The sequence below is a fragment of the Salmo salar genome, chromosome ssa06 (genome assembly GCF_905237065.1).
Source record: "Salmo salar chromosome ssa06, Ssal_v3.1, whole genome shotgun sequence".
Taxonomy (NCBI): Eukaryota; Metazoa; Chordata; class Actinopteri; order Salmoniformes; family Salmonidae; genus Salmo; species Salmo salar.
Window position 1 is genome coordinate 42,535,453 of NC_059447.1, and position 12,235 is coordinate 42,547,687.

Genomic DNA, 12,235 nt, shown 5'->3' on the forward strand with positions numbered 1-12,235 from the left:
GCACAAGGTGCACCAGCTTCTTGATATGCCACACCTGTAAGGTGGATGGATTATCTTGTCAAAGGAAAATACTATATATTTTGTCAACTCTTCAACTCTGTCAGGGGGCTGGTCAGAGGTATTACTTTTTATATTCATCCATCAAAAGCAAAGGGATCGAGTCTGGGGAAACAATTATCTTCATGACATTTCCTCTCTGCAGTGTCCAGGCAAATGTTCTGTGAAATTTATGACATCAACTATTTCAATATGAACAATTCGTTTGGCTCGATCATTGGCAACATTACTGCTGAATAATTAGAGTCGAATCTCTACACTGACTGGCTTCACACCGTTCTCTTCTATGACTCTTGCTGCCTCTTGCTGATGACGTTTTATTTAGGGGACGATAGCTAGCTAGAATCGATAGCTACCTAGCTAGCTAGAACGCTTCAAAAATTTATATATTAATGTTTTACGCACTGTAGCTTTGGTTTAAAGTCCCAATCCCGCGTAGACTTCGAGTATTGTTTCGATAATTTGCTGTGAAATGTTGGTGACGTTAACTAGTTGAATGAATCTGTTAATTTACAGAGATAGCTTGTAGGAAATGATTAGCTAGCTAGTCAGCTTGTTTTGTTGCTAGCAATAATAATGGGGACAACAATGGGAAAATGGGATACCTAGTCAGTTGCAAAACTCATTCTATTCACCCGAAATGTATCTTCCGCATAATATGGTAGTAATGTTACTAGTTAGTGATCCAGCTTAGCTAGCTATGTTGACATTGGTTTTTGGGTTGCCAAGATATCTGTAGTTTTAGGGTGAAGAGCTAATATGATTGTTCTAAGTAAAATTCATATTACTCAGTATGTATCTCTGGTTGACGCTCCAAGTGAGAGAGGCTTAGAGATGTGGTCATATCAATTATCAGAGAGGAAGAACTTAAGCAATAACTTATACTAGAGAATCTTTGACAATACCCAGGTTTTGTGGTTTTTGAATAGACTAGCTACATACCATCCCATAGAGCTCTAACCTGTGGTTGGTGTCTAAAGTCACAGAGACAGCCAGGTAGAGCTGTGCCAAGATGGATGTCCAGTTGTCCATCAGCTTCCTGAGGGACAGACTGGGCGGGGCCATTGAGGAGGCAGTGCGTACAGCAGTGGAGTCTGTGCTGAGTGAGACTGTGCGTCTGTTAACCGGGCTCCAAGGGGACCAGCAGCAGGGACTCTCCTCAGTGACCCAGAGGGACCAGGACACCCTGGGACTGAAGCAGAGGTTAGAGGCTCCCAGCGGGGGTGACTGGAGGGTGCAGGCTGGGTCTTCAGAGGCATTCTGTAACACAGGACCGAGGGGGGGTGGTGGGCGTGGCAACATTAAGAATCCAATGGGTCAGACCACTTGCTCGACCTCCCAAGCATCACAAAGGACCACCGTGGAGCCCCATCCCCAGGAGGTGGTGGAGGACTGTGCTGGACTGCCTGACCCATTTGACCTTGTGTCGGCTGGGCCAGTGATGGTGGACTTTGAGGAGAGTCAGGGCATGGGGATCCCAGAGGAGTGGGAGCTGATGAACAGAGTGTACAAGACGGAGCACAATGAAGACATGGCCCTTATTGACAGGGATGGTACCACTCACTGTAAGTCCTGACTCAATGTAGTGAAAGATGGCTGTGATGTAGTTTTACAGAGAAAAGAATACCTTAGTAAAAGAGCCTCTGTTGATATCGTGACTTGCAGTGTACTGAATGTAGCCTCGCAAGCTGCCTGATATCGCGCGCTTACATGAATGGTATATCCGTACAGCGAACCATTCATGTCAGTTTTGCGAGATCAGGCGGCTTGCTAGGCTACCTCATGCTCTTCCTCATTGTCTCCTCTCTGCTAATGTTCAGTTGCAGATGACCACAGGCTGCATGAAGGAGACCTGAGGACTGTGGCTGTGCCCCTGGAGGGAGAGATGGCTGCCAAGCCCCAGGATGCATTGCACCCCTGCTTCAGCCCAGCCAACATCAAGACAGAGCGGCCTGAGATGGAGAGATGCTGCATGGCTGAGGAAGCCCTTGCTCTGCGTCTGCCTCATTCTACCAATGTGAGTAAAGCACATCTACTCGGTCCTCGATCGCCGACCTCGCAATCTCATAAAACATATTAGGCACTAAATGTTAATTGACATAATGTGAACCTCAGTCCTTAACTTATCTAAACCTGTCATTCTCAGAGTGGTGTGGAAGCCGGTGAGTTTGGGCAGGAGCAGGTGGAGGCTGGTCCACAGGACTTTGTAGGTCGCCTGCGCCTGTGGCTAGAGCAGCTGTGTCCTGAGGTGGTGCGGGAGTACGAGAGGGAGGGCTGTCTGTGTGAGCTGTCCCGCAGAAAGCTCATCAAGTTCTCTGTGTCCTTCATCGTGGAGGAGTTTGGATTGTGAGGAGCTGATTGTATGTGTGTTTGGGATGAGAAGGGAAGGGACTGAGAAATCTGAGATTTTTCTCTTCTATTTAGACTCCATGTTTTGTGAGTGTTTCTGATGTTTAATCTCCTGTCCTTCTCTGCAGCTACCCTACCTCTGCTCAGAAGACCATGCTGGCAGAGCACATAGTGGAGCTCTTCCCAGGACTCAGGCTCTGTGCACCCTCTGCTGGCATCAATGGCATCGTGAGTTAGTAAATTGATTAGTAGTGTAGGATTCACATAATTCTCACTTACTGAACAGACAATTATGTCTTTTAATTTTCTCTCTCTGTGTAGGAACACTTGTACGACCCTTTGTCCCGTACGGGTTACATTGAGACACGCCTGCGCAACTCTCGACGCACCCTTGAAGACCACAAGAAGAAGTATGTGCTGAAGAGGCGTCGGCCAGAGCCAGGCCTGTTAGACCCCGCTGGACCTAGATCGGGACCTGGGCTTCTGGAGAGCCAGTCCAGTGAGGAGACCCAGAGGTGGGTGGAGCTGATGAAGAAAACCAGGCCCCTGACCAGGAATCTGCCTGCCATCCACAGTGCTATGGACCTCACATTCAACGCACGCAGGAGGTGGATCAGCAACACACGGCCTAGTATGAGGGCTGTGTTGGCCGAGTACCCACGTTTTCTTGACGTACCCGCCACGGTGAGTCCAGTCTTCATGGAGAAAGCCACTGATGCTCACTAGACTAGAAAGGCCACAGATAGACTTGTATTAGGTTCATTCCATGTCATTTCAGCCAGGTATGACACCCACCATCTCAAATTGTTATGAAATTGTTTCTGAAGTTAGAAACCGATAAGGTTAGCATTCCTGCAACATTATTTTAATGATATATAATTCAATCTCTGAGAAATTAAGCTAATTGATTGCACCCAAAATGGCCAGTTTTTAATTCATAGGATTCATCTATTTGGGAAATATTATAGTACCTAACATCCAATTTGAACCAAACTTTTTCCTAACAATGAGTAAGATACTGTATGAGGAATCAAAGAAGTGGTCAAAAGCCACCCACTGGCCACTTGACTATTCCTTTGGATTCCTCATGTCTATTTATTGATTATGATATGAATCCTATAAATTAAAATGGCCTATTTGGATGCAATCAATTTGCTTAATTTCACAGATGATAAAATATATATTTTTAAACTAGAATATTTGTGGAATTGATTGTATCAGTTTCCAAACAACAAACGATTTCAGAACAATTTGAGTCGGTGGGTGTAAAAATCCTCTTTCTTGTGCTTTTTGAAGTGGAACAACCCATTGGTGACTACGTGTATTATTGGGATCTGAAAGGTGTTTCTTTGTTCAGATTGACCTGGAGTTTGAGAGGATGTTCCCAGGTAAAGGCCACTCCTTCCTGGCCCAGTGGTCGTCTTTCGTGTTGCCCAGGGTGTACCAGATCGCAGAGTGCGAAAAACACCCAGACATCTCTGCACTTCTCCAACTGGCTGCCACACAGCAAGGAGGTCAGAGGTTAACTACACTGAACAAAAATATAAACGCAACATGTAAAGTGTTGGTCTCATGTTTCATGAAATATAAAATCTCAGAAATTATCCATCTGCACAAAAAGTTTATTTCTCAGTAAAAACGTTGAAATTGTTGCATGTTGCGTTTTTTTGGTTTTGTTCAGTATACATGGAATAGACACTTTACAGGCAACCTCCTAATAAACCATTGACAGACTGACTGAAAATTATCTGTATGATTTACTCAGTGGTCAGAGTGCATTGCTGTGTTCTGTTTGAGTTGTTTTATGCCAAGTTTCACGTATTTGTTCCCCTCTGATTCCTCTGTAGACTCCTACACCCTGACTATGCTGACGGTCCTGATCTATGTACTAACATCAACAAACACCAGTAGATCCTCCTTACCCTCCAGGAGCAGTGTCAGGCAGGCCATTCGGTATCTGGTGGACATTGTACCGGTGAGCAACAGTTTATTAAAAATTTTTTTTATACTTCCTGGTCAGACTGAGTAATAAACTCAGACATTTCCTCATTGCCATATAGATTAACAGTTTGTGAACTAGGGGAGTTTTAGAAGGAAATTGTTGGCAACTTTAGAAGGGTAACAATGACTTTTTGAAGGAATGTAATTGAAGAACCCCCTTGAAAGACCTTTCCTCCTTTGTTCCTCTGCAGATGGACACCGAGGTGTCCTCCTTATTCTGTGACCCTACCTCCTTGGAGGGCCCAGAGTCTGCCTCCCACGCTCAGCCCTACATAGTGAGCGTGGGGCCCCTGGAGGCTCCTGGCCGGCAGCTTTGCATCGTGTTCCCTGTTGATAGGATGGCAATCCCCCTGCCTCAGGAGGGCCTGAGCAATGCACTGGACAAGCTTTTCAAGCTTCTGCGTGTGTTTGAACTGGGGTACCCAGATCAGCTAGCCTCCCTGTATGGCTTCCTTGAGCACCTCTATGGGCTGGAGATGACCCCACGAGATAACCATGACTCCCCCAGTGGCAAGGGATCAAAAGTGCTTGAACTTTTATCACGGCTCCACATGCCCTCCTGACAGAAGGCATCTACACATCTACACATGAATTGAACTCGCCCCACAGATTGACCTTTTTATTTGCATTTTTTGGATTGCAATTTTATCATAGCCATCCTTTACAGAACACGTCCTTTACTATGTTCTAAATTTGCCCCAAAATAAAATGTGTGTCAGACTGAACTGAACAATGCTGATGGAACACTGGTGTGTTATACCTTCATTATACAGTACCAGTCAAAAGTTTGGACACCTACTCATTCAAGGGCTTTTCGTTATTTTTACTATTTTCTACATTGTAGAATAATAGTGAAGACATCAAAACTATGAAATAACATATGGAATCGTGTAGTAACCAAAAAAGTGTAAAAGAAATCAAAATATATTTGAGATTCTTCAAAGTAGCCACCCTTTGCCTTGACAGCTTTGCACACACTTGGCATTCTCTCAACCAGCTTCATGAGGTTGTCACCTGGAATGCATTTCAATTAACAGGTGTGCCTTGTTAATTTGAGGAATTTATTTCCTTAATGCGTTTGTTAATTTGAGGAATTTATTTCCTTAATGCGTTTGAGCCAATCAGTTGTGTTGTGACAAGGTAGGCGTGGTATACAGAAGATAGCCCTATTTGGTAAAAGACCAAGTTCATATTATGGCAAGAATAGCTCAAATAAGCAAAGAGAAACAACAGTCCATCATTACTTTAAGACATAAAGGACAGTCAATCTGGAAAGTTTCAAAAACTTTGACAGTTTCTTCAAGTGCAGTCGCAAAAAACATAAAGCGCTATGATGAAACTGGCTCCCATGAGGACTGCCACAGGAAAGGAAGACCCAGAGTTACACTACCGTTCAAAAGTTTGGGGGTCACTTAGAATTGTCCTTGTTTTTGAAAGAAAAGCACCTTTTTTTTGTCCATTTAAAATAACATCAAATTGATCAGAAATACAGTGTAGACATTGTTAATGTTGTAAATGACTATTGTAGCTGGAAACGGATGATTTTTAATGGAATATCAACATAGGCATACAGAAGCCCATTATCAGCAACCATCACTCCTGTGTTCCAATGGCACGTTGTGTTAGCTCATCCAAGTTTATGATTTTTAAAGACTAATTGATCATTAGAAAACCCTTTTGTAATTATGTTAGCACAGCAGAAAATTGTTGTTCTGATTAAAGAAGCAATAAAACTGGCATTCTTTAGACTAGTTGAGTGTCTGGAGCATCGGCACATGCGGGTTCGATTACAGGCTTAAAATGGCCAGAAACAAAGAACTTTCTTCTGAAACTCGTCAGTCTATTCTTGTTTTGAGAAATGAAGGCTATTCCATGCTAGAAATTGCCAAAAAACTGAAGATCTCGTACAACGCTGTGTACTACTCCCTTCACAGAACAGCACAAACTGGCTCTAACTAGAATAGAAGGAGTGGGAGGCCCCGGTGCACAACTGAGCAAGAGGACAAGTACATTAGTGTCTAGTTTGAGAAACAGACGCCTTACAAGTCCTCAACTGGCAGCTTCATTAAATAGTACCCGCAAAACACCAGCCTCAACGTCAACAGTGAAGAGGCGACTCCAGGATGCTGGCCTTCTAGGCAGAGTTGCAAAGAAAAAGCCATATCTCAGACTGGCCGATAATAAGAAAAGATTAAGATGGGCAAAAGAACACACACTGGACAGGAAGATTGGAAAAAGGTATTCTGGACAGACAAATCTAAGTTTGAGGTGTTCAGATCACAAAGAAGAATGTGAGACGCAGAACAAATGCTGGAGGAGTGCTTGACGCCATCTGTCAAGCATGGTGGAGGCAATGTGATTGTCTGGGGGTGCTTTGGTGTTTGTAAAGTGGGAGATTTCTACAGGGTAAAAGGGATCTTGAAGAAGGAAGGCTATCACTCAATTTTTCAACACCATGCCATACCCTGTGGACAGCACTTAATTGGAGCGAATTTCCTCCTATAACAGGACAATGACCCAAAGCACAGCTCCAAACTATGCAAGAACTATTTAGGGAAGAAGCAGTCAGCTGGTATTCTGTCTATAATGGAGTGGTCAGCACTGTCACCGGATCTCAACCCTATTGAGCTGTTGTGGGAGCAGCTTGACCGTATGGTATGTAAGAAGTGCCCATCAAGCCAATCCAACTTGTGGGAGGTGCTTCAGGGAGCATGGGGTGAAATCTCTTCAGATTACCTCAAGAAATTGACAACTAGAATGCCAAAGGTCTGCAAGACTGTAATTGCTGCAAATGGAGGATTCTTTGACGAAAGCAAAGTTTGAAGGACACAATTATTATAAGAATTTAAAATCATTATTTATAACCTTGTCAACTTCTTGACTATATTTCCTATTCATTTTGCAACTCAGTTCATGTATGTTTTCATAAAAACAAGGACATTTCTAAGTGATCCCAAACTTTTGAACGTTAGTGTACCTCTGCTGCAGAGGACACGTTCATTAGAGTTAACTGCACCTCAGATGGCAGCCCAAATAAATTCTTCATAGAGTTCAAGTAACAGACACATCTCAACCTCAACTGTTCAGAGGAGGCTGCGTGAATCAGGCCTTCATGGTTGAATTGCTGCAAAGGACACCAATAAGAAGAAGAGACACGAGCAATGGACATTAGACCGGTGGACATCTGTCTGATGAGTCCAAATTTTAGATTTTTGGTTCCAACTGCTGTGTATTTGTGAGACGCAGCGTAGGTGAACGGGTGATCTCCAAATGTGTGGTTCCCACTGTGAAGCATGGAGGAGGCATGATGGTGCTTTGCTGGTGACACTGTCAGTGATTTATTTAGAATTCAAGGCACACTTAACCAGCATGGCTACCACAGCATTCTGCAGCAATACGCCATCTCATCTGGTTTGTGCTTAGTGGGACTATCATTTGTTTTTCAACAGGACAATGACCCAAAACACACCTCTAGGCTGTGTAAGGGCTATTTTACCAAGAAGGAGAGTGATGTAGTGCTGCATCAGATGACCTGGCCTCCACAATCACCTGACGTCAACCCAATTGAGATGGTTTGGGATGAGTTGGACCGCAGAGTGAAGGTAAAACAGCCAACAAGTGCTCAAGATATGTGGAAGACTCATGAAGCTCCTTGAGAGAATGCCAAGAGGGTGTGCAAAGCTGTCAAGGCAAAGGGTGGCTACTTTGAAGAATCTAAAATATAATTTTTGGGGTCACATGATTCCATGTGTGTTCATAGTTTTGATGTCTTCACCGTTATACTACAATGTAGAAAATAGTAAAAAGAAAGTCAAACCCTTGAGTGAGTAGGTGTGTCTAACTTTTGTCTGGTACTGTATTTTCACTGCATTTCTCATTGACAATGCAAATACTTGCATAAAACTAACATCTTGTATGAATTTTCTGTGTGGGGAAATGATACCGTATTTTGTACTTTGGGATACCTTTTCAGTTTTTGCACAATTGCTTTAGTATTTAACTTGCTCATGATACTGTTGTGGTTTTACTTTTTAAAAATAAAAAAATATGTTTTCACTGTCCACTATTTTAATGTGAAATACGGGTGAGGTATGTAATGGTAACATTTTCTGTCCTGTCAACACATTTATGTAATGCATGACCAAGTATTATGTTCTATCGGTGGCAGCAGTCTAATAAGATGGCCCGGTTTGAACTTGCCTATGGTCCATCACTTCACCAGGCGAAGACAGTGAGGGAGGAGGAGCGCCCAGCTCAAATCGAACAATCTGTGTCACTCCCTTACGTTGTCAACTAGGCAGCATGATCCATCATTCAGAAACATCTCTTTTTCATAAAATATACATTTGAATTTTCAAACTAGTTTTCATGTGGAAGGCAGATAAAACTCTTTAAAAAGCAATCACTTTTGCAAGTGAAAACAGAATCCTACTCATTACACCACGTGCTAACCTAAGTCACTTTTGTTTTGAGCCGATTTATTCTATTCAAAAATATAAACGCAACATGTAGGTTTCATGAGCTGAAATAAAATATCCCAGAATTTACCATATGCACAAAAAGCTTATCTCAAATTTTGTGCACAAATTTGTTTCCATCCCTCAAATCAAATCCAATTTTATTAGTCACATACTCATGGTTAGCAGATGTTAATGCGAGTGTAGCGAAATGCTTGTGCTTCTACTTCCGACTATGCAGTAAAATCTAACAAGTAATCTAACAAATTCACAACTACCTTATACACACACAAATGTAAAGGGATGAATAAGAATATGTACATATAAATATATGGATGAGCGATGGCGTGCGGCATAGGCAAGATGCAGTAGATGGTGTAGAATACAGTATATACATATGAGATGAGTAATGTAGGATATGTAAAAATTATTAGAGGCGTTATTCAAAGTGACTAGTGATACCTTTATTAAGTCAGTTTATTTAAGTGGCCAGAGATTTGAGTCTGTATGTTGGCAGCAGCATCTCTGTGTTAGTGATGGCTGTTAAACAGTCTGATGGTCTTGAGATAGAAGCTGTTTTTCAGTCTCTCGGTCCCAGCTTTGATGCACCTGTACTGACCTCACCTTCTGGATGATAGCGGGGTGAACAGGCAGTGGCTCAGGTGGTTGTCCTTGATCTTTTTGGCCTTCCTGTGACATCGGGTGCTGTAGGTGTCCTGGAAGGCAGGTAGTTTGCCCCCAGTGATGCGTTGTGCAGACCGCACTACCCTCTGGAGAGCCTTGCGGTTGAGGGTGGTGCAAGTTCCGTACCAGGCGGTGATACAGCCCGACAGGATGCTCTTGATTGTGCATCTGTAAAAGTTTGAGTGTTTTAGATGACAAGCCAAATTTCTTCAGCCTCCTGGGATTGAAGAGGCGCTGTTGTGCCTTCTTCACCACGCTGTCTGTGTGGGTGGACCATTTCAGTTTGTCTGTGATGTGTACGCCGAGGAACTTAACTTTCCACCTTCTCCACTACTGTCCCATCGATGTGGATGGGGGGGTGCTCCCTCTGCTGTTTCCTGAAGTCCACGATCATCTCCTTTGTTTTGTTGACGTTGATTGAGAGGTTATTTTCCTGACACCACACTCCGAGGGCCCTCACCTCCACCCTGTAGGCTGTCTCGTCATTGTTCGTAATCAGGCCTACCACTGTAGTGTCGTCTGCAAACTTGATGATTGAGTTGGAAGCGTGCATGGCCATGCAGTCATGGGTGAACAGGGAGTACAGGAGAGGGCTGAGAACGCACCCTTGTGGGGCCCCAGTGTTGAGGATCAGCGTGGTGGAGATATTGTTTCCTACCTTCGCCACCTCAAAGTCCAGGACCCAGATGCACAGGGCGGGGTCGAGACCCAGGGTCTCGAGCTTAATGACGAGTTTGGAGGGTACTATGGTGTTAAATGCTGAGATGTAGTCAATGAACAGCATTCTTACATAGGTATTTCTCTTGTCCAGATGGGATAGGGCAGTGTGATGGCGATTGCATCATCAGTGAACCTATTGGGGCGGCAAACAAATTGGAGTGGGTCTAGGTTATCAGGTAGGGTGGAGGTGATATGGTCCTTGACTAGTCTCTCAAAGCACTTCATGATGATGGAAGTGAGTGCTACGGGGCGATAGTCATTTAGCTCAGTTACCTTAGCTTTCTTGGGAACAGGAACAATGGAGCCATCTTGAAGCATGTGGGGACAACAGACTGGGATAGGGATTGGTTGAATATGTCCGTAAACACACCAGCCAGCTGGTCTGCGCATGCTCTGAGGATGCGGCTAGGGATGCCGTCTGGGCCGGCAGCCTTGCGAGGGTTAACACGTTTAAACGTTTTACTCACCTTGGCCACGTAGAAGGAGAGCCCACAGGCTTTGGTAGCGGGCCGTGTCAGTGGCAAAGCAAGCAAAGAAGTTGTTTAATTTGTCTGGGAGCAAGACGTCGGTGTCCGAAGGGGCTGGTTCTTTTTTAATCCGTGATAGACTGTAGACCCTGCCATACACGTCTCATGTTTGAGCCGGTGAATTGCGACTCTACTTTGTCTCTATACTGACGCTTTGCTTGTTTGATTGCCTTGTGGAGGGAATAGCTGCACTGCTTTTGTTCGGTCGTGTTTCATGTCACCTTGCCATGATTAGAAAGTGGTGGTTCGCGCGAATGCTGCCATCAATCCACGGTTTCTGGTTAGGGAAGGTTTTAATGGTCACAGAGGGAATGACATCTCCAATGCACTTGCTAATAAAACTCGCTCACCGAGTCAGCGTATACATCAATGTTGTTGTCTGAGGCTATGCGGAACATATCCCAGTCCACGTGATCGAAGGAATCTTGAAGCGTGGTCAGACCGTGGTGAAGATTGGTGAAGATTTGTCAGACCAGTGTTCTATTGACCTCAGCATGGGCGTTTCCAGTTTTAGTTTCGGCCTATAGGCTGGGACCAACAAAATGGAGTCATGGTCAGATTTGCCGAAGACAGGGCGCGTGGAGGGCTTTGTATGCATCGCGGAAGTCCGATTAGCAATGATCCAGAAAGCTACGAGCTCTTGTCGCACATTCGATATGCTGATGGGATTTACTTGAGTGGGTTGAGTCACTGACGTGGTCTTCCTGTTTTGGTTGGCGCCCCCCCCCCCTCCCTTGGGTTGTGCCGTGGCGGAGATCTTTGTGGGCTATACTCGGCCTTGTCTCAGGATGGTAAGTTGGTGGTTGAAGGTATACCTCTAGTGGTGTGGGGGCTGTGCTTTGGCAAAGTGGGTGGGGTTATATCCTGCCTGCTGTCTGGGGGTATCATCGGATGGGGCCACAGTGTCTCCTGGGGTGGAGATGTACACGGCTGTGACTATAATCGAAGAGAATTGTCTTGGAAGATAATGCGGTCGGCATTTGATTGTAAGGAATTCTAAGTCGGGTGAACAAAAGGACTTGAGTTCATGTATGTTGTTGTGATTACACCATGAGTCGTTAATCATGAAGCATATGCCCCCGCCCTTCTTCACAGAGAGATGTTTGTTTCTGTCGGCGCGATGCGTGAAGAAACCGGGTGGCTGTACCGACTCTGACAACATATCCCGAGTGAGCCATGTTTCCATGAAATGTCTCTCTGGAAGGCAACTGGTGCCGTAATTTCGTCCACCTTGTTATCTAGAAATTGTACATTGGCGAGTAATATGCTCGAAAGCGGTGGATGCTGTGCTCGCCTTCTGAGTCTGACCAGTAGGCCGCTCTGTCTGCCTCTCCTGCGGTGACCGCGTTGTTTTGGGTCGGCCTCTGGGATAAGATCGCATGTCCAGGGTGGAGGTCCGAACAAAGGATCCGTTTCGAGAAAGACGTATTCCTGGTGATG

At 44.6% G+C, this 12,235-nt stretch overlaps 1 protein-coding gene across 1 annotated transcript; it reads left to right on the forward strand.

Annotated features, from left to right (window-relative positions):
• The first annotated feature begins 359 nt into the window (after positions 1–359).
• On the forward strand, positions 360–5,151 carry LOC106607242 (uncharacterized). Its single transcript, XM_014204011.2, has 8 exons — positions 360–1,622; positions 1,878–2,074; positions 2,204–2,403; positions 2,535–2,634; positions 2,728–3,090; positions 3,764–3,920; positions 4,254–4,381; positions 4,599–5,151. Exons 1-8 carry the CDS (start codon positions 1,070–1,072, stop codon positions 4,968–4,970), a joined length of 2,070 nt encoding a protein of 689 aa, XP_014059486.1. The 5' UTR covers positions 360–1,069; the 3' UTR covers positions 4,971–5,151.
• Positions 5,152–12,235: the final 7,084 nt, after the last annotated feature.

Bases quoted from the DNA above. Each gene is read 5' to 3' on its own strand.
- LOC106607242 (XM_014204011.2), top strand. From the start codon at position 1,070: ATGGATGTCCAGTTGTCCATCAGCTTCCTGAGGGACAGACTGGGCGGG. The intron at 2,635-2,727 runs GTGAGTTAGTAA...CTCTCTGTGTAG, and splicing joins CTGCTGGCATCAATGGCATC to GAACACTTGTACGACCCTTT. The intron at 3,921-4,253 runs GTCAGAGGTTAA...ATTCCTCTGTAG, and splicing joins GGCTGCCACACAGCAAGGAG to ACTCCTACACCCTGACTATG.